At 39.9% G+C, this 23100-nt stretch overlaps 1 protein-coding gene across 1 annotated transcript in view; it reads left to right on the top strand.

Annotated features, from left to right (window-relative positions):
- Positions 1 to 23100, top strand: part of LOC131688841 (uncharacterized) — a 43781-nt gene that overhangs the window by 4309 nt on the left and 16372 nt on the right. The window contains exons 4-6 of the mRNA XM_058973400.1: positions 21772 to 21922; positions 21992 to 22168; positions 22228 to 22403. Of these exons, the coding sequence (XP_058829383.1) occupies positions 21772 to 21922; positions 21992 to 22168; positions 22228 to 22403 (504 nt within the window). The remainder of the gene's footprint in view (positions 1 to 21771; positions 21923 to 21991; positions 22169 to 22227; positions 22404 to 23100) is intronic.

Below are 23100 nucleotides of genomic sequence, written 5' to 3'. Positions count from 1 at the left end.
GTTGTTTAAGGGTGAAGAGTGCCTTCGTCAAGAAGCAAGAATGGCGGAGTACGCGGGTTGAACGTCCATTATTTGAATGTTATCCAGACTATGTAGTAAAAATGTCTTCGTACATACTCCACAACGTGTAACCTCAAACGAATCGCACTGCTGCCAATGATTTCAGGAATACTTCATGTAGTTTCAACATATTAAATTTGATTTTCTCAGCACTGTGTAACTTTCAAACTTTGTTAATGGATGGAAGAACTATTACTAAAATATCGAGCGTTTTAGTCGACACATCGTCGCTGTTGTGCTATCTTATGACAAACGCCATTTTGGGGTAAACTTAGATATGCCACATTACTTGTCCAAAAAATCTCTACAAAGTGGCGTTTGCAAAATTATGATATTCTGCTTGGTTACTGAGATATAGCGAGAAACGTGCTGAGAAATTTTTAATTTTTTGCTTCAAATGACTGTGTCTGAGGATTCGCTCAAATTATCTTTATGTATGAGATGTTTTTATATGTAAAACTATCTGATAAACACAATGGCATAATCATTTTCGAAACAAAAATGCACGAACTGTGAGAAAAATGCAATTTAAGTTTTAAACTGGAAATATAGCATATTTGGCAACACTGTAACCAAAAATAACTATTTTTTCTAGATTCCCTGACTCATTTCCTTCAAAATGCATCTCAGCGATTGTTTATAGACCAAATGAGGCTAAAGATATGAATAAAAGTTAATAATTGATGATTTTTTTTAATAATTGATGATTTGAATTCGATGCACTCAATGGGAGCATAAAAAAGCATACAATTTCACACTTTCGTTCGTGTGATATTACATGTCATTTATTTTACATCAATATTGGATTAAAAACACATTAAAGTGCATTAGTATCCCGTTTAATGAAACTGTAATTTTCAATCAGCGTGAAAATTATAACAAAATTCGTTGAAGAAAGCACGAGAAGTAGTGTGTATTTTCGGTGGAACTTAATTTTATCTTTTTATTCATGCTCCCAATATGTGCATGAAAATAAACTTAAAATTACAATTTTTTGGTGAGGCATTGATTATTCTTTCAAATTCATGCACAGAGAATACTGCACCATAAAAGGCTTAAGAATTATTGCAAGTAACAAAGTACGATATGAATTCCTACATAGAGAATTCGAATAATAACAATAATTAGTATATTCACAAGTCGAAAGTACAAATGCCCAATACCTTAATTGTTACGTAAACATATTTACTAAACCGTATTAATATGAGTGGTCACATTCATTTCAATACCAGTCGTGTAAAACAGTCGAAATAGAGCACAAATCGAGTGCACGTTGCCGTGAGGCACAATTCCCTGACTACATACGTCACTGTGCCGCATAATCTGCTTCTGCGTTTGTCATTTGACCGTAAACCGAGATATTGAATACAGCAATTGGGTCCCATGGATAAAAAATTGTTCACACACAGCATAGGTCAATGTCCGAGGTTCTTCAAATATCATGCCTTTGCTCCTTTAACCAGATTTAGAATAAAGGTAGGTTCGATTGGTATACACTGTTTCAATCACACTTTCCCAAAGGCATTTTTAAGATTTTTTCGGGGTTTGTGCCTTAAGGATAGTCCAATTTTTTTGGTAGGACGGAGTGTAGTAGAAAAATAACATTATTGTTTCAGTACTAGTCTAAGACGGCATTGTTAATGATGCCAAATCCGATCGAGAAAGTGTCGAGTCTTCCTGAGATATCGAGAAGTCCAGGAGTCACTTCTGAAGGTTTCCTTGTAGATTTGTCCGTGCACAGTTCCAAACGTGATAAAGAATTGAATATTTGCCACATCTACAAATCGCTAGCGAAACAAGCATTTAGTTGCGAGTTTCGATTCATCTTCTTTCACTTTCTGTATAGCTTTTATGCAAATTTTGCCACCGTGTTCTGATGCAGCTCCTAGTCGTTGCCTTTCGAATTTTGTATTCATGTTGTATAAATCATTTCATTGTTTTTGTTCAAAATTAATTTAAACTTGAATCGAAATGTTTAATCGACGTTTAAATTTGTTCAATAGTTATGCAGTGTTTCATTTTATAATGCTACCATAATTCCGCTACCATAATGTGCGATCCCGTGCTGCAATTAATCTATTTTTATCCACGCACTAAAGAATTTTTTTTTATTCATTTCGTTTATTTGATAGGCACAAATGCGTTGGCTTGGCGGTGCCAAATGCTTTTGTTTTTACATTTTGGATATCTTAAAACTAGGAGGTTACAATGTTGAAATATTTTTTTTACAAAGGAAAAGAAAGTTTACAGCTATTTTAAGACTAGAAATATGATTCAATATACAAGAGAGGGCCAAAAGATTTTTTTATGAAAAAATTTAAAACAAGGGTTTCACTTTGATATACAAGAGGGGGAGTAATAGTATTTTACGAAATATTTTACGGTTATCTTAAAACTAACAATATAGTTTAGTACACAAAAGGGGGACCAAATATTTATGAGAAACTTCACAGAAATCTTAAAACTAGGGATTCAATTCTATTTACAAGATGGAGGACAAGAGTTTCAATAAAGAGTAAAAATTATAGCTATCTTAAAACTAGGAATACAGAATACTAATTTGAATTTTTTAACTAAAACTTATGCTTGGTCAAGATATTCAGAGGGTGGCTTATTTCCGCATCAGTGTAGCAGCAGTTGTATCAAGGACAGGGGAGAGACAGGGAAAGAAGAGCAAAACTTGCAACTTTCGCTCGAACGGGGGGGGGGGGGGGGATGGGGGATCAGCGAAACAAATTTGCGCCTCAGTCTAGTAACTCGTCGAGTACCGGATTGGCGGATGGTATTCTTCGGACTCGCGGGGAATCCTTCAAAAGTCATCGGACCTCGAGTCGCTCTCGTTTCAGTTTCCTTCTATGCAGGCGTAGTGGTAAGGGCGACGGCGGTTACATAGTGGCACTCTGGAGCTGATCGGTTCCACAAGGCAGGAGGAAACTCTAAAAACGAGAAATAAAAGAGAGGGGCTAAATTGGGATATTTATCGTTTTTATGAAGGTATAAATAAAGAACATATAGGGGTAATCACGAGTTGCCAGCATATCTCGGACTGGTACATTGGGTGGTCTACCTCGGGCCCGAAGGGATTCCTTTAACTGAGACCTGGCGTCACAATAACCGGCGCATACCCAGACAACGTGTTCGATGTCGTGATAGCCCTCGTCACAAGCGCACAGACTATTCTCCGCAAGCCCAATACGCCGCAAACGCGCATCCATGGTGTAGTGATTGGACATAAGTCGGGACATTACGCGAATAAAATCCCCTCCCACATCCATCCCCCCAAACCAAGGCTTCGTTGATACCTTTGGGATAATCGAATGTAGCCATCGTCCAAGTTCCCCGTTGCTCCACGAGGTTTGCCAACTGTTGAGCGTCCTCTGACGACAAATACTAAAAAATTCGTTGAAGCAGATTGGTCTTTCGTATATGTCACCATTTAATGCGCTCACCTTTGCTAATGAGTCGGCCTTTTCATTGCCCGGGATAGAGAAATGAGAGGGGACCCAAACAAAGGTAATCTGATAAGATTTTTCAGATAACGTACACAAGGACTCCTGTATCTTCCCCAGAAAATACGGGAATTGCTTTTTAGGCTTCATCGCACGAAGAGCCTCGATAGAGCTGAGGCTGTCCGAAACGATGAAGTAGTGATCTGTGGGCAGAGTGTCGATGATCCCAAGGGTGTACTGAATTGCAGCTAACTCTGCGACGTAAACTGAAGCGGGATCATTGAGCTTGAATGAAGCGGTGATAGTATTGTTGAAGATTTGATCCGTCAGTGTAAAACATTTTGTAGCAGTCGACTTCTCGGAATTTATTATAAAATATATTGGGGATCACCTGCGGGCGTATATGGTCCGGGATTCCACGAATCTCTTCCTTCATGGATGTGTCGAAGAATACAGTAGAATCAGAAGTATCTAGGATACGGACACGGTTGGGATTGTACGAAGAAGGATTGATGCTCTGTGCCATGTAGTCGAAGTACAAGGACATAAAACGGGTTTGAGAATTAAGCTCGACGAGCCTCTCGAAGTTTTCAATCACCAACGGGTTCAGAATGTCGCATCGGATGAGCAATCGATATGAGAGTTCCCAAAATCAATTTTTTAGCGGAAGAACGCCCGCCAGCACTTCGAGACTCATCGTATGGGTCGAGTACATGCAACCCAAGGCAATGCGCAAGCAACGATACTGGATTCTCTCCAGTTTGATGAAGTGTATGTTCGCAGCGGAGCGGAAACAGAAACACCCGTACTCCATCACCGACAATATCGTTGTTTGGTACAACCTGATCAGGTCTCCTGGGTGAGCACCCCACCATGTTCCAGTTATTGTTCGGAGAAAATTGATCCTTTGTTGGCATTTCTGTTTCAGATACCTAATGTGACATCCCCAGGTACCTTTAGAGTCGAACCAGACCCCGAGATATTTAAATGTGAAAACCTGGTTGATCGTTGCACCCATTAATAAAAGCTGGAGTTGCGCCGGCTCACGCTTCCTAGAAAAAACAACCAACTCAGTTTTCTCCGTGGAGAACTCAATACCCAGCTGAAGAGCCCAAGCAGACAAATTGTCCAAGGTATTTTGTAATGGTCCTTGCAAGTCGGCAGCTTTGGGCCCTGTAACAGAGACCACCCCGTCGTCTGCAAGTTGCCTTAGCGTGCATGAATTGGCAAAACAATCGTCAATGTCATTCACGTAAAAATTGTAGAGCAGGGGACTTAGACATGAGCCCTGGGGAAGACCCATGTAGCTAAATCGCGATGTTGTTAAATCGCCATGCGAAAAGTGCATGTGCTTTTCAGACAACAGGTTTAGCAAAAAGTTATTTAAAATTGGTGAAAGACCATGCTGGTGCAGTTTCTCTGACAGAATGTTGATAGAAACTGAGTCAAAAGCCCCCTTAATATCCAAGAAGACTGATGCCATCTGCTCTTTGTTAGCATAGGCCATTTGGATTTCTGTAGAAAGCAACGCAAGGCAATCGTTCGTCCCTTTGCCTTTGCGGAAGCCAAATTGTGTATCTGACAGTAAGCCATTTGCTTCAACCCAATTGTCGAGGCGAAACAAGATCATTTTCTCGAACAACTTTCGAATACAGGACAGCATTGCAATCGGCCGATACGAGTTGTGGTCGGAGGCTGGTTTTCCTGGTTTTGAATGGCGATGACCTTCACTTGCCTCCAGTCATGAGGGACAATGTTACCCTCAAGAAACTTGTTAAATAAGTTCAGCAAGCGCCCTTTTGCAGTGTCAGGCAGATTCTTCAGCAATTTGAATTTGATTCTGTCTAACCCTAGGGCGTTATTGTTACATGATAAGAGAGCAAGTGAAAACTCCACCATCGAAAACGGTGTTTCGTTCGCGGTATCGGGAGGAGACGCGGCGCGGCACGTTTTCTGTACCGGGACAGAGTCCGGACAGATCTTCTTGGCGAAAGCGAATATCCAACGGTTTGAATATTCCACGTTCTCGTTGGTATTATTACGGTTACGCATACGTCGAGCCGTACCCCAAAGAGTGCTCATCGCTGTTTCTCTCGTTAACCCGTCGACGAACCGGCGCCAATAACTGCGTTTTTTGGCTTTCATTACTCTTCATTCGCCTTTCTAACGACGCGTACTGTTGATAGCTAGCGGGTAACCCGTCTTCCCGGAAGGCCTTATATGCAGTGGACTTTTCCGCGTACAGCTCTGAGCACTCTTTATCCCACCACAGGGTGGGAGACCGTCCATGGGTATTCGCGCTGGGTACTGGTTTAGTCTGAGCTTGATTCGCACTGTCGAGAATCAAGCCAGCCAAAAACCTGTACTCTTCCTCCGGAGGAAGTTCTTGAGTGGATTCGATTTTAACGGATATCGCGGTCGCGTAACTCTTCCAATCAATGTTCCGTGTGAGGTCATACGAGACATTGATTGTTTCCGATGGTCTTGAACCGTTAGCAATTGAAATCACGATAGGCAAATGATCGCTACCGTGGGGATCAGGGATCACCTTCCACATGCAATCTAACTGTAGCGATATCGAGCAAAGCGACTAATCCAACGCGCTTGCGCGTGCTGGTGGTGTAGGAATCCGCGTCATTTCTCCCGTGTTTAAGATGGTCATGTTGAAATTATCGCAAAGATCTTGGATCAATGTTGATCTATTATCATCATGAAGACAGCCCCATACCGTACCGTGCGAGTTAAAGTCTCCCAGAACTAGCCGCGGTGCCGGTAAGGATTCCGTGATATTACAAAGCGTTCGGTGCCCTACCGAGGCTCTAGGAGGAATGTAGATGGAAGCAATGCAAAGGTCTTTACCTTTGATGAAAACTTGACAAGCGACAATTTCAATGCCTGGTGTCGAAGGGAGGTTAATTCGGTTGAAAGAATAGCACTTTTTGATCCCCAAAAGTACTCCTCCATAGGGGTTTTCTCGATCCAGACGAATTATATAAGTCGTGGAAGTTGAGATTTATATCGGAAGTTAACCAAGTTTCACATAATGCGAAAGCATCACATTTTAAACTATTTAGTAAAAATTTAAAGGAATCGATTTTTGGGAGGATACTTCTTCTGTTCCACTGTAGAACAGTGATCGAATCGGTGACCTCGTTCGATGACTTAGCCATCGAAGGATACGATCGCTGCAAGGAGGGGCCATTTAGTAGTCAACTGCTTCAAAAATGTTTGCACTATAGGGAGAAAACGTATCAGAAGGCTTTTAAGAGGATCAGTAACATTGAAAGCTGTGAAAATTAAGTCCACTATGTCAGAAAATTTCATTAGACCGCTACTGGACTGAGTATCTGTTTGAAAAAAGGAGACACTTGGGGTTTTTGGTGTCCCTGGAAGTGGTGGGTACTCCTTGTTAGAATTAATATTTCCAAGTCCTGGAGCAAATTGCTTTGGCTTTTGTGCATCACTTCCGTTGGATTTAATGATTGTAGTTGGCGCACTCTGAGTGGACGACACCTTGGCACCCTTACGGGGCAATGTAGGGGAGGCTGGATTTCTTCTCTTCCTGGATTCCCCTGGGTTAACCAAAGATGTTCCCTCTCGTGGGTCGTCAGATTCTTGCTCAACGTTAGCCAAACCAGCATAGAGATTTTCGGACAGGACAGATGGCGAAGCATTCTTTAGCATTTCTGCATAAGAACGCCTTGAGCGTTCCTTAAGGGAGCGCTTAATTTTATCCCCGCGCTGCTTGTACGCAGGGCATGATTTAAGAGCATGTGAAGGGCCCCCGCAGCAAATACACTTTTCAATTTCTTTGTCGCAAGAGTCATCCTCATGCTCTCCTTCGCATTTGCCGCATCGTTTCTTATTTCCACAATGTGTGGCCCAACTGCTTGCAATTGCTGCAGCTCATGACCCGCGGTACAAACAGGCGAACTGGTAGGCGAACCTTGTCAAGGAGGATGTAGTTGGGAAGAGAGGACCCGGCGAATGTCACCCGAAGCGAGCCTGATAGAGAGTAGGTAGTCTTACCTCCTTCGGTGTTTGCGGTATACAATTGTTTGCATTCTAAGATCTTAATCTGTTCAAGAGAGGGGTCCTTAAAGCAGCCAACCCCGTGCTCCAACAGTTCTTCGCATTTCAGGCCCGGTTCGGACACTACCCCATCGATTTCACATGCCACACAAGGCACGTACGCTTTAAATTCCCGCGCAAAGCGCTCACAGCAAGCAATCGCGTTTGCCTGGCCGAGATCATTCACTAGAACACGTATCTTGTTTGCCCGAACACGTGTTATCTGAGTTACGGCCGGGTAATTAGCAGTCAGATCTCGAGAAAGTTTTAATATATTAACCGGTTTCTCTCCGGTCCGAAAATATACCACCCATGGCCCAGAGGAACCTTCTGGGTACTGCTTTATACGGGGAGCAATGCGAGTATTAGGGGGATCAGGGACTTCCATGATTACATCAGATGGTATTTCGCCCTCGGCCATTTAAGCACGAGGGCAGAGCGTTATATAAACGGGAATGTGTCTTATTATTTGATTACAAGGTAGAGTAAAAGTAGGGAAAAGGAAAGAAAGCAAACGAGGAAAACAAAAATAAAGCAAAACTTATCTGTAAACAACGTCGATTGTTCCGCACCAGCGAAAACAATGTACTGGATTTACTGCCGGCACCAGCAGAATGGCAGCTAACGAACGAACAAAGGATGACCTTCACTCACTGAAATTTACACACCGAACACCACTGTGAAAGATAACGATCCGTTCCGTTCAAAGGTTGGGAGACGTATCTCACTAGAGAATTATTATACACAATTGAGTGCAACTATTTTCTGGAATATAGACTTTAGAATGATTTTATTTCATCCTATGTTGGGGGCCCCCAAAACCCAGGGGCCTCTGGCTCTTGCCCAGTGTGTCAATACGTAAAGGCGGTACTGGCATTTGCACATGGAATGTCAGCATTATCGAGGTGTCGATTCCTGGAAAACTCGTGGAAAATCAGGGAATTCTCTTTGAACTGGAAAAACCTGGAATTTTCAGGGAGTTTACATTCAAATCAGGGAGAAATTTCGGACAGTTTTAGTATGTTTTATAAATGCGTTGGAAAATATTTGCTCAACTATTCAGTTGAAGTTCAGTAGTCTGACTCTGTAAGGCAAATACATATGAGTAAGCTAGGTGTCCACAGGCCGTTTACTTTGACACGGCTCGATTAGCTTGGCCAAGCCGTGGGTGTTTTTTGTATTTACAAATTGTAGACGAAAAGTATGGGTCAATAATGTTAGAGACACAGAGTGGTGGAGTAATTATGCCTGTTAAGTCAACCATTGTTGATAATCTAGTTGAATAGCATTGCTAAGATTGCTGGGCTCTGTATTCAAAAGTATGAAGCACATTACTTCAAAAGTCATCAGAAAATCAACAATAAATTCTTTAAAAAATTTGCCGTTTCTTGAAATATGTCTTCAAGACCGTATAACAGTATATCGCATTGTACCAGATATCGAGTTAATTCTAAGCGCAACTTCCACTCGTGTTCAGTGCTAGTCCATAGCGGCATTAGACAACGTACGGCTTTCATACTTCTTATTCGCACACGATAGTTGCCTCTGTTCTTTGTTTTCAGATGAAGTCGTCTGTCTGCTCCGGTAACTGGCTGAGTATAAAACTGGCGGAATTATTAAGAAACCAATGACGATTATTAGCTATCTTTGGGGCAATTCCAAAAAATTTGACATTCATATTGCTAGAGTCTTTGAAATTATTCATTGTTTACGGGGAAGGATAGATGATAAGGTAGACGGGAAGTGTTGAGGCTCCACCTGTTTAGCGGAAGGACGAGGATCAACCAGACTCTTCCATAAATGTTGCGGAGTTGGAGGTTTAGAAGGGTACAAGGACTCCAACCAAGCGATCGACATGTAAAGCATAGTTTATTAGGTAGTTGTTTCGCTAGTCTTCAAGTACACGATCATTCGAAAAGGGAGAGATCTTGCTCAATTTTTAAACTCTGGGTAGCCGGGTACCGATAGTATCCTATGTTTTCCAAACAAAAGCAATTTGAACTCCACACAGCCGACCATGGGAGTATTGCCTAGAAAAGCTGATCTTATCTGCGTAATGGGCCGGATAACTATTTATTGCAATAGAATTTAGACAGATTTCATTATTTCTTCTCTACGATATATTTTATGGGTTGAAAACTATCGAGTGATAACACGTTATACAAGAAGTTATGATAACGCAAGATGTTATAAATCAAGGAAAGTATTTCCTATTTTCCACATCGGATTTTTTTGTGAAATTCTCGTATACGAGCGATAATAACGAACATTGAAGAGAAATACAAAGGATTGTTAGCCTGATGCACGGGATTGTTAGCAATAACGGAACTTGAAATTAGATTCATAGAAAGAGGTTACGGTAGTGTTTTCTCGAGTAGATCTGTTCACACCCTTTCATTCTGCTACTATCGGCAGAAGACTGATAGCACCCAGTCATCGCCGGTCTAAGGACCAAATGTCATCAATAGACTTAGACTCACGTGGAGGTATGAGATAGGAGGCTTGTGAGAACTATGTTATATCACCGTTTGACGACCCATTACCCCGCTAGTCTGTTGTGGCGTAAAAACAACGAAGACGTTCCCCTCAGGCCAACCTAATACAACTTCAATTTTATATCACTAAAATTTATGTCTGATGATTTACTACGATGTCACCCCGTTTCAGGCTCTAGTCATGGAAAACATATTGTAATTTTAATTGAAATCTGCAGAGTTACTCGCGTACAATGTTGTTCCCTAACTTTTAATCACTCAACACCGCAAAATTCAACGTAATCAATATTGAATATCTTATATAATGTAACTGTATGAAGATGACTTACGAAAGCTATCACCTTCCGCTATCAGAAGGACGGATACGCCAATATTTAAAATAAACTAGATAGCGTATTTAACCAAAGTTTGCTTTCAACAGACAAACAAACGATCATCGCAAAAATAAAATCAATAGTGTCTTATCTACTCACGTTAGATCGTGACAACTGTTATTTGTCGATTGCTTAACTTTCTTATGAAACTAGCTTGAGCAGAGGTAGAATGTATGAGTGCGTATTTTTGTTTGCTGCTACTGCCAGATTGCTTCTGACATCGATTTATTTGTATTTATTATATTCCAACTGACATTTTTAGAGGGTACTTAATTTCTGGAATGACGAATTGATGGAAAAAAATATTCAGGTTTTATTATCATCTGATACGGGTCGGGTTGGGTACTTTAAAAAATATTTATTCCGGCTGCTGTGCTGTCTGCCCCGTTCCACTTTTTGTGAAGTTTCTCGAACATTTTTGAAGAATTTTTTTTTTGTGAATTTTCTTTCTTTAGTTTCGGGGTATTATTATTGCGATTTCTCAATTAAACTTTTCCACAACCTGGAAGAATATCAAGTTCATAGAAAAGTTATAAATCTTTGATCAGTCTTTTTGGATAAATAATAGTCATTAACCATCAAACAACAATATTGTAGTTTTTTCGTCGTTTTAGAGACAAAAATGTTTGTGGTTACTAAAAAAATTATTGATCAGTCTAATTAAAGAAGAATGATTACGTGTATATATGTACACAGGATTATTTTAATTAATCAAAAATATGCAGATAAATTATACCATATTCAATCCCAAATATTAAATTCGAAATAATTGTGACTGACAGAAGTTTCTAGTGTTTAGAATAAAAATTCTGTTTGCTTGGATATTTTTTTGGAAATGTTTTTATCGAACATTTACTAAAATAAGTCTCATATAAGATCAAAGATATTCCGATCTTATGGTAAAATAACTTCGAAAAAAAATCCTCGCATCTCACTACCTGCATCGTGATTACTGGCATTATGACGCCTGGTTTGAAGAAAAATCGTTAATGGATCCGGATGTTCAAAGCCCCATATCTCCGGCCACAGTTGCGTGCTGTGAACAAATTTGATTGCATCTTGATCGTTGGACTTTTTCGCAACTGTTCTGAATTAGGCATCAGATTTGACGAAAACCAGTAATGTTCCAGATCTTCAAAACCCCATATCTCCGGCCAGCTGCGTGCGGTGAACAAATTTGATTGCATTTTATTTCCTAAAAAATTCTGCTACTTTTGGTGTATATATTGTTATACTTTTTCAGCGGCTTCCAGTGGATTTCTTCCACTGTACAGTGTCTACTATCTCTATTCAACGCATTAGCTCAATGAATAGAGATAGTAGACTGAATAAAGGTTCGTTGTACTCGACTTTCGCCTCGTTCAATCGCGAGCATTTTATATTTTCCAGACAACAATTTTAACTGTACTGCTTCTTAGGAATGAAACAAAGATGGTGATACCTATTTGAGTACAATCCAGTCACTCTAAGTCGAGTTATCAACGAAATAGTGTAACATCCTGACTAATGAGATGAATAACGGCTCGTCTACCTTATATTGCCACCAACAATTTATATTAATTCTGCTTAATTCTTTTGGTGACCGATTAATTATACTCGTACTGTTCTTATTTATGCGACACTTCTAGGGTTATATTTGTTACTATGAGAAAATACACTTTGACGTTTCCATGTATGTACTTACTTCTATGAAAATGAAAAACAAAATTAACCATTTCATAAATTTTACTAGATATCTCTTTGCATTGAGAAAACAGCATATGCTGGGAATATAATGTACGAAATAATTTTTTAGACGCCATTTTCTCAACATGAGTGACAGGAAAAAATGGCCCCTATCGGCCCACCCCTGAGTCGATTCCTGGTCCCACCAGGAGTATTTGCTCCAAATTTAAACCATTTTGCGCGTAAAGGACACGAAACCTTTAACTGAATTAGTTATAGCGGGCGTTTCGAGTTCCTCTCATCAGAATCCGACAGTTAATCTCATCAGAACTTAGTTAACGGACTAAGCTAGCACCGGATTGACGCTAGCTCCAAAAAAATAAAACACGATTTCCTACGTGATGTCCCGTAAGAAAGGAAGTTCTTTTTTAAGCTGACGAGAATTGTTGAACCGAAACTTGGTTTGGCTTAGCATGCCAATGCGATATGCACTATGCTATATTTCTCCTTGGTGGAGAAAAATTTGGGTATAAAAAACTATTTTTTCTCCACTAAGGAGAAAATTGTTTTAAACCGCTTTTCGCGTAAAGGACACGAAACCTATAGTTAAATTAGTTATTGGAGGCGTTTCGAGTTCCTTTCATCAGAATCCGACACTAATTTAGTTAAAGGACTAAGCTAGTGTCGGATTGACGCTAGCTCCATGATTTCTATTACAGTATGTATTGACTCCTTATTCAATTTTCAAGGCCTTATAAAGGGTTAACAACACAATTATTATTAAATTTTTTGTGAATGTGGACAACACGTTCCAAAATGGAAATATTTGTTTAATTTGTCGCTAGATGAAACTCGTTCAAACGAAAATCAGGCATGCGGAATGTAGCTGCTTTGTCATTTTCCTTGCGTTGTTATCTGCAGTTGGTATTTCGACTGCTCGCTCATCACGTGAGCCAAATTCTGCAATAAAGGATATAGGTCGGTGAACTTGAGTCCTTCGTTGCAATATAGACATTATTTGCTTCATAACAAGCAAATAATCTCTGACGTAGTGAGAGGAAGCCAAATCTAGCCAGAACAGAAAAAGTACATTTATACTGCACGGAAGTGGTTACAAACGTTTCTGTAAACAATGTTCCTGGTAGATATTCTGGGATACATTCCTGTTGGTACGAAGTTTTTACTGCTTCATCCACTGTTGCAGAAGTCCTGCTTAACCGATTATTCCTTGGAAAACTTACACACTGTAAACAGAACTTGCCGATTAGCGATGCTTTTCATAACTATTCCAATGAGATATCTCTGATTTTCTTTTGGACCGCACCTAATATTATTTCTAATACACACTTCTTTCGACGCCACTTTTGAAATCGCGTTTAACATGTCACGAATTATGTGTTTTTAGATAGAGCAGACGTACTTCCATATCTGTGAAAAATATTTCATTTTTGGTTGAATATTTGAAGAGATCTATGTGTTTTAGGTGTCCAGATTTCGTCGCGAACATGCCTTACATTGCAAATTGACATAAGGATGGGTTGCGACCATCTTCACTGCACAGAGAACAGTCGTCCAACTCTAGTTTTAAAGTTGTGTAAAAATCGAAGACATTTTCAAATGTAGACTGAATTGACAGCGACTCACACAGACATTTCAATGTGGCCGACATTATTATAGCTCTACTCAGTCAAACCATCCCGGAACCGGTTGGGAATTCTGTGTAAATTCCAGCTCCAATTCATCAACCAATTGAGTTGGAATCGGTTGTTTCCTTTGGGTTGGATTCCATACCGAATCCATTCAGGATTCCGAACCGGTTCCGGAGTGGGCTTGACGGGTGGTTTGGATAAGGTGGTGTTGTAGCGCTAGTGATTTAACATATATTAATTCATTATATTAATGTTTACACAAGCTTTATTAATATATTTGTTCGATCACGAATGCCTGTTCTCTGTGTTCAAGGATATTTGGAATTTGTTAGAGTATGTTAAAACGGTGCCTACTTAACCTTTACAGTACCAAGCTAAATTTTTCAGAAAATTTTGTTTAAATTTTGCTCTCATTTCGTCAATTTTTGACCGAATTGGATGGAACTGGCTTTAAAAGATCTGGAATTTAGTCCAGTTTCTATATACCGAGTAGCGTTCAAATCCGTGAACCGGTTCCGGAATTAATCCAAATTCCCTTGGGGTATATCCGGCATCCCAGTGGAGTGACGGACGAGTTTTGAAGAAACATCCCATAAATTTAAGTAATTGTGTTTTGAAATGTGCTACATATGACTATTTCCCATTGATCCTTCACAATAAACATGAATTGGACCAATCTTGGCCACCGGAGAACTGTTCCGGGAGAACCTAAGAAAATGTATATATTTTTCTATCATTCCAGCGATTTGGGTTCATAGCTTTATACGAAATGCGAAGTTCTTCCAATCATACGGTTCTACAGCTCCCTCAAGGCCATTCCGGCACCGGTTCCGTACGGATGGACATTTGACGCCATTTTGAAAACCAAGATGGCGGCTTCCGGTTACCACAAAACAGTGAAAACCACCATCAATATGGGTGTTATTTGAAAGAGAACGGTCAGCAAAAACCGGAAATTGATAATTGACGCCATTTTGAAAAGCAAAATGGCGATTTCAGGTTACCACAAAACAGTGGAAAGCATCATCAATATGGGTGTCATTCGAAAGGGAGTGGTCAATAGAAGACAGAAATTGATTTTTGACGCCATTTCCAAAAACAAGATGGCGTTTTCCGGTTATCACAGTGCAGTGCAAACCGCCACCAATAATGGCGTCATTGTAAAGCGCTATCGATCAGCAAAAGCCGGAAAATGATTTTTGACGCCAATTCGAAAACCAAAATGGCGGGTTCATGTTCCAAAGAAACAGTGAAAACCGTCATCATAAGGGTGTCATTAGAAAAAAATGTTCACTTGAAATCCACGATGGCGGCTTCCGGTTACCACAAAACGGTGAAAACAACCATCAATATGGGTGTTATTTGAAAGAGGAAATTTACAATTGACGCCATTTTCAAAACAAAGATGGCGGTTTCCGGTTACCACAACAGTCAAATGTATTGTCAATATGGGTGTCATTCAAAAGGGGGGGTCAATAGAAGACAGAAATTGATTTTATCGCCATTTTCTAAGCAAAGATAGCGGCTTCCGGTTTCCACAAAGCAGTGAAAACCACCATCAATAATGGTGTCATTGTAAAGCGGGTGGTCAGCAAAAGACGAAAATTGGTTGTTTACGCCATTTTGAAAACCAAGATGGTGGCTTCCTGTTCCAAGGAAACAATGAAAACCGTTGTCAGTATGGGTGGCATTTGAAACGGGATGATCAGTAGAAGACGGGAATTGATGATTGACGCCATTTTGAAAACCAAGACGGCGGCTTCCGGTTTCCACAAAATAGTGAAGACTGTCATCAATATGGAAGTCATTTGCGAGTGGATGGTCGGCAGATACGGATATTCATTGACGCCATTTTGGAAAGCAAGATGGTGGTACCACAAAATAGTCAAAATCATCATCGGTATGGGTTTTATTTAGAAATGAACGGTCACCCAAGTAGCAATTTTTATTTCAACAACTATTTCACACCAACAATAAGTATGTACTGTTGTGACAGACAACTAAGTTTCTTCGTGACTCAAAAGGTACAGATGTAGACTAATTTTCAATATAGTTCAGCAAAACTTTTAAAACTTGCTCCCGCTTCGTAGTCATTCGATGCGAGAATAACCGAATTAAATCATATTGTTGTCAATATGTTGAACGCAGATCTCAACAAGATTAGTTCATTCTAGGCGATGTTCACATGGGCGATGTTCACATGGGTTGATTGCTGGCCTCAATTAAAGCAGTGGATGATATCAAGAAGTTTTGACTCGTGAGCCGCTGCCGAATAATGTGCTGGGGGACTACTTTTTTCTCTTTTTTCTTTACTTTGTAAGTAAGGGTTTTCCACTACTCGGGTTCTTGTTTGCCCGACGTATCCTTCTTTTCAGGGCGGCCTAGGTGTTTCTACAGAATTACGGATTTTCGTTTCACAACAAAAAAAGGTAAATAAACTAATAGATTTACCGACTTTTCGATAAAGTTGATCAGCTGCTTCTGACGATTGCGGGAAGGCGGGCGGTTTCTTCCGACCGGCCGGGAACACAACGGCCGCGTTCTCCTGCTGGTGTCGTTGGCTGCGCCGGCAGCGGTCCTAGACTTTTAGCTAGGGAGGTGAGCTTGGCTCCTTTGTTGGAACCTCCCTAGCGACGATGGCGAATCATCGCCGGATCTATTCGCTCCCCGCGAGAGATCCCAGAAGTCACCGCAGTGTACTTCCCAGGGAGCACCTCTGGCCATCCTGCTTCGCTCTCCTTGATGTTTAGCTGTGAAGGAGAGCTAGGCTCGTTCGGCTGATCCTTCACAGCGAGAGCGGAAAAGCGTCTTCTGGGTCCTTTATACTTAGCCGGGGAAGCGAGTTGCTCCTTGGCGCTTAGCATCCTTTTCCAGCGACCCGACACCAAAATACTTGAGTACCCGAACCACGGGTCGGCACTTTTCGAACGGGATTGTCACCGTCGCACACGCGTACTTCACCGCACTGGTTATTGTGGCGGGGAACTGTCCCGGAAAAACAAAAAAACTCGGGGCGTCTGTTCGATGCCGTGGTCCGTCACTATCTAAAAACCTCGATGGCCGCCTTCTCCACGACACGAAAAAACAAACACCAACACCAAAAAACCGTACCGCCGCATAGCTATGTGTAGCATATCCAGCACACTTATTGCAGCAAGAGGAGAGCGGTTGCCTATCGAAGCCCTATGTTTCTTGTATACAAACATAAAACAAAAATTAGTACACCTATCTGATTACACAAAACCGTTCGACGATTGTAAGGACGTGACCCCTATCGGCCTACCCCTGAGTCGATTCCTAGTCCCACCAGGAGTACTTGCTCTAAATTTGAAGCAAATCGGACAAGTCTAGCTACCGGACCAACGTGACTGAAGTTTGTATGGGATTTTTCGACAATTTATATGGAGATAACCCACTAGCTCGCATTTTCACCGCTAGGTGGCACAGTATGCATCAAATTATCACTGTAAATGAAAATAAGAAATATAATTTAATTGTGTACAACTTTGTCGAAGACTGCTAGTCAATTCGGCTTTGTTAAAAGAAGTTATTAAACTTTTAGCGAAGTGGTGTCTGATTCAGTTTTGCATGGGGCCTAGCAGTGCATGGTAGTGTATCGGTACTAGGTTCTAACAAACTAAATATTTTGTGGAATAATGGTTAGATTTAGTTCGGAAGAATTGCAATACATAATACGAGTTATGTCTTGGTTAGAAAATTTTAGTGCCACCTGTGACCGCATAGATAGCGCCAACACTAACTTTTCAACGGAGAGAGATAGAAATTAGGTGTCTTCTACAAATATCACCGGTTCTATTTACTATAGAATCCATTTGAAAAATGGTTTTTGAAGAAAATTGTTCAAGGAGCTTAACTTTTCGCGGCAGTGATGCCAACTATGCGATTTTTTTTCAGATAATATTAAAAGTTGTTTTTCTCTTATTACAAATATTTTAATTTTGAAGATTCTAATGCCATCGTGTTCTGTAGATATTTTTACATAAAAAACACTTATAATCTCAATATAATTTGAGCGCATCATGAGATGCACTGTTTTGAAGGGAAGAACTCGAATTTTCTCATATAAAAATCCATTTTTATTGACCAAAATTGAGAAAATCTTCATGACTGTTTGACCCTGATCTGCTAAAAAGCAACCAAAAACGTAGTTTTTCATAATTTCTCGTCGACTTCACGATAAATTATGTGTGAACTCAGAATACTCAAGTTTGTTTTTTATTGTTGTGCGCCTGCGATATTATATGGGAAATAGCGTTTTTTTGCTTCAAAATATCGCTGATTTGCTATTTGGCTGAAAAAATCGGATAGTTGGCAGCACTGCCGCCAATAACTAATATTTTTTCTAAACTCTTTGAACAATTTTCTTCAAAACCCATCTTACGGTTTGGTTCTAGAGTAAATAGAAACGGAAATATGTTCAAAAAGAAATCCAGGGTTTTGACAATTTGCCAAAACGGGGGGGGGGGCTCCCATTGTCCGAGGGGTGATTGAATAGACACAAAAATTTGGGTTTTTATATATTGGCCCTAGATGAACAATTCCTCCAAATTTGATTCAAATCCGTGAAGGTCGATTACACGTGCCTTGATCACTGCGCGTGGAATGACCCTTACATAGAATACATGGGAATTGAGAGGGACCATCAAGCCACCTGATTGAAACGATTTGGACAGGAAGAGTGGAGTAGCCAGATTCTTGTTGCTAACATTTCGTGAACATTGCGCAGGATTTTCTCCCACCTATTGAGGCTACTTTTTATAACAATGGCTTGCATTGTAATTGTAATTATATGGTCTTGTAAAAGCTTCCGTAGTACATGTAAGTGAAGTCACTTTCCGACCACGCAATTCCTTTTTGGCCCTTCGTACAGTAGCATGCTGAGTATGGTCAGAGAGTAATGTTTGAACACGTCATGCTTGTCGTGTAAAGATTGCTCAGTGCTATGGAGAGTGTGCCTGTTACAAAGGTGGTAGTACCACCGCCACCACTACATCTACTGACCACCCCTTTCAAATGACACCCATACTTATGGTTTTCACTGTTGTTTGTAGTAACCGGAAGCATCCATATTGGTTTTCGAAAATGGCGTCAAAAATCACTTAATGACTATCCCTTTCTGATACCTATACTGATGATAGTTTTCGCTGTTTTGCAGTAACAGGAAACCGCAAACTTGGTTTTCAAAACTGAATAAATAATCAATTTCGTACTTCTTCTCACCAATCCCTTTCAAATGACACCTATATTGATGGTAGTTTTTACTGTTTTTTGTAAACCGGCAGCCGCCATCTTGGTTTTCAAAATGGCGTCAATCATCAATTTCCATCTCCAGCTGACACACCCCTTTCAAATGACACCCATATTGATGACGGTTTTCACTGTTTCTTTGAAACATGAACCCGCCATTTTGGTTTTGAATTGACGTCAAAAACCAATTTCCGGCTTTTGCTGATCGCTAGCGCTTTACAATGACGCCATTATTGGTGGTGGTTTGCACTGCACTGTGATAACCGGAAAACGCCATCTTGGTCTTGAAATGGCGTCAAAAATCAATTTCTGTTTTCTATTGACCTCTCCCTTTCGAATGACACCCATATTGATGATGCTTTCCACTGTTTTGTGGTAACCGGAAATCGCCATCTTGGTTTTCAAAATGGCGTCAAATGTCCATCCGTACGGAACCGGTGCCGGAATGGCCTTGAGGGAGCTGTAGAACCGTATGATTGGAAGAACTTCGCATTTCGTATAAAGCTATGAACCCAAATCGCTGGAATGATAGAAAAATATATACATTTTCTTAGGTTCTCCCGGAACAGTTCTCCGGTGGCCAAGATTGGTCCAATTCATGTCTATTGTGAAGGATCAATGGGAAATAGTCATATGTAGCACATTTCAAAACACAATTACTTAAATTTATGGGATGTTTCTTCAAAACTCGTCCGTCACCCCACTGGAATGCCGGATATACCCCAAGGGAATTTGGATTAATTCCGGAACCGGTTCACGGATTTGAACGCTACTCGGTATATAGAAACTGGACTAAATTCCAGATCTTTTAAAGCCAGTTCCATCCAATTCGGTCAAAAATTGACGAAATGAGAGCAAAATTTAAACAAAATTTTCAGAAAAATTTTAGCTTGGTACTGTAAAGGTTAATGGACCGACTCATCAACATTTCCACGTAGACTAGCATACATAATACTATGAGGAAATTCATCCAAAAATGTCGATCCGCCATTTTTCCCAGAACACTAGCTTCTCCTTTTATACACACATTTGCTTGTTATTATGCAGGGGATAAAATAAATCATGTCAAATATCCGTTAAGCCAAAATGTTCGTTATGCTAAATGACCTTATGCCTAACGACTTTATGTCAATTGACCCAGACTCCTTTTAGAGATGTGTATGACGCATATTTTTGCTGAAATCATGGTTATCTTTTCTATTTTGAAGACTATGAACAATTTTTGTTGAAAAACAACTTATTTAAGATAATTTCTTTTAAGTAACGCTCTTGCAGTTTTTTCGCCAAGAACCAACAGTGAACTTTTGATAGAATTGACAGCTTATAAATCCATTTGCAGTCCTTGAAGAGATTCAAAAACAATTCATTGTGAAAATTGTTTGTATCTGTCTAAACAAAAGAATCTTCAGCAAAATGTGCGTCAATAAATTCTCTACAAATCTTTGGGACAAAACATTAGTGAGAAATTAACACATAAAAAGACAATATAAGAAAGCCGATTTTCTAATAGCCACCTCGATTAAACTAATGAATAAATCGCAAAAAACACTGAAAGTTTTTCGAACGCGCCATATATCTAAAACTAACGGTTTCGACACCAACAATGTTGTCTTCTTAAATACGACTTCTGGAGCGTATTGCATTGGTTGCAGTGTTGGGCTACTATAGAACTTAAGTTAGAGTAAGGTGGGGCAAAAGTGCGCATAGGGCTTTTAGAAGCACACAAGCGGTAGAACCTGGCAACTCTGTATGGTTTTAGTGTATCATTAAGTCAACTAATCGCACATATAAGCATGAAAGGTTTGAATATAGTGGCTTAAAATTAAGGGGGAGGGACCATTTTTCGCTGCTTTGATATATTTTTTTGAATTTTGGGAATCATAAATAGGCTGTTTGAATAAATCAGGATCTATAAAAGTACAGTATCCCAAAAATTTTCAACATATGGTTCGTTGCGAGATATATTTGATTTCATGAAAAAAATCAGTAATTTTCGTAACAATTTAATAAGTTAAAAAACTGACAGTGGGGGAAAAGTACGCATAGCATATCAACAACAAGCAACAAAAGCATCGGCAGAACTGGTTCCAAGGAAAAATATAGAGTGCCGAAATGAATGTAAATAAAGATGTATTTCCAATATAAATAGCATATTCCAATATAAATAGCATATTCGCAAGAGTTCTTGTAGTGATCCACCCAACTATGACAAATAATGATGTTACCAGGGGTGGCACTTTGAACATGAACGACATTGTCTAAAAGACGAAACATCCAAATTTTTCAACATAATGGAAAACTGAACAACATTAACCGAGGCAGAGGGAGGGGTACTTTTTAGTTATGAAGGAAGAGTAAGAGGAGATGGATATCCTAAAATTGATTAGTTTAATTTATGGGCGGAAATAAATCGGCTATTTAATCAGTGCGCACTTTTGCCCCGTGCTATGCGCACTCTTGCCCCAACCATGGGACAAAAGTGCGCATTTGAGAATTCATAAGAAAATAACTATTTCTTGGATTACAAGCAAAACCAAGAGATATCTAGTATTACGTTTTGAAGATGTGTGATGAGAGTATTAATTTATAATCATGCCGATTTTCTAGTGCTTTTCTAATAATAGTTATTTTACGAAAACTGTTACGTGCGCGCCTTACTCTATATAGTTAGTTTATATATAGTTATAAATTGATCATATGTTAGCAGCATATTTAACGATTTTTCATTTCCACTAAACAGGAAATAATAGAGCACAACCGCGTCTACCACAAGAACAGGCCCCACATCTGCGAACACTGCGGGGAAACCTTTACGCGTAACCAACAGTATCAGGTCCATGTGCAAGGTCATTTCATTAGCAAGGCACGCGTCCAGGAACAGAATTGCAAAAGTACGTATTATTATTTATATATAAGTGGTTCAACGATAAACTTGACGTTTCATTATTTTGTACTCGTAGAAACATACAAGTACAGCTGTCGCACTTGTGGCATTGTCTTCAACAACCAGAAGTATTTGGAAAAACATGTTCAAAAAACTTGCCACCAGGCCGAAGGTGTGGCCTGCGACACTTGTGGTGCAATATTCCCTTCTGATATCAAACTCTACCAGCACATTGCGAGGACTCATAAGAATGGTAATTTGACATGGTTTGTGGGGTTTTACGTAGAGTTATTTTCATTTTTTTTATTGTAGATAAACGTTTTACATGCGAACATTGCGCTAAAGTATTCAACCAGAAAGCGAATCTCGACCGGCACCTACTCTTGCACACTAATGTACCAGAGAAGAATTATCCCTGCGAACAGTGTGATGCCTCGTATCTCTCCATGGCTTCCCTGAAAGAACATGCAAAGATTGCCCATAGTGGGGTAAGTATGAACAAGACTAGGATGACACAATACTATTATATGTATATTAGGATGGATTTTGGTTGTATGGGGGATTAGAAACCATAATATCATAATTAGCAGGTTTAAGCGTCTTTTTTGGTCCCAAAAGACTGAAGCGATTCGTTGCTCCTCGGTTTTTTGCATACGTTCAAAAGAAGCAAGGTATTTTCGGCGAAAAAACTGTTTTTAATATTTTGTTTTTGACGACCTAGATATTGTTAGTAGGGTTCGTAGTTCGTAGATGAGAACCGGTACCACGGTACTGGCGCCCTCAGTACCGGTAGTATTTGTAGTATTTTCTTTTAAAAACCGAAAAATTTTCCAGTTTAAAATTAAACATTCAACATCTTGATTTTATTGATCTACTTCTGTGTGCTTAACAATTATTCTGATCAACAACAGGCATTAACAAGTATTCTAAACAAGAAAGCACTCTAACTATCTCACCTTTTAGTAGATTTTTTGCCTTTCTCAATAGAAAGGAATTGCAATTGCTCTGAAAACCGACTTTTTAACGGAGGCCCGGAGGGCCGAGTGACATATACCATTCGATTCAGTTCGTCGAGTTCGGCAAATGTCTGTGTGTGTGTATGTATGTGTGTGTATGTATGTGTGTGTGTGTGTATGTGCGTCTGTGTGTGTGTACGCGAACACAATCTCACTCACTTTTCTCAGA

This window comes from Topomyia yanbarensis, chromosome 3 (assembly GCF_030247195.1).
Source record: "Topomyia yanbarensis strain Yona2022 chromosome 3, ASM3024719v1, whole genome shotgun sequence".
Lineage (NCBI taxonomy): Eukaryota > Metazoa > Arthropoda > Insecta > Diptera > Culicidae > Topomyia > Topomyia yanbarensis.
This window is presented reverse-complemented; position numbering and strand designations above follow the sequence as displayed.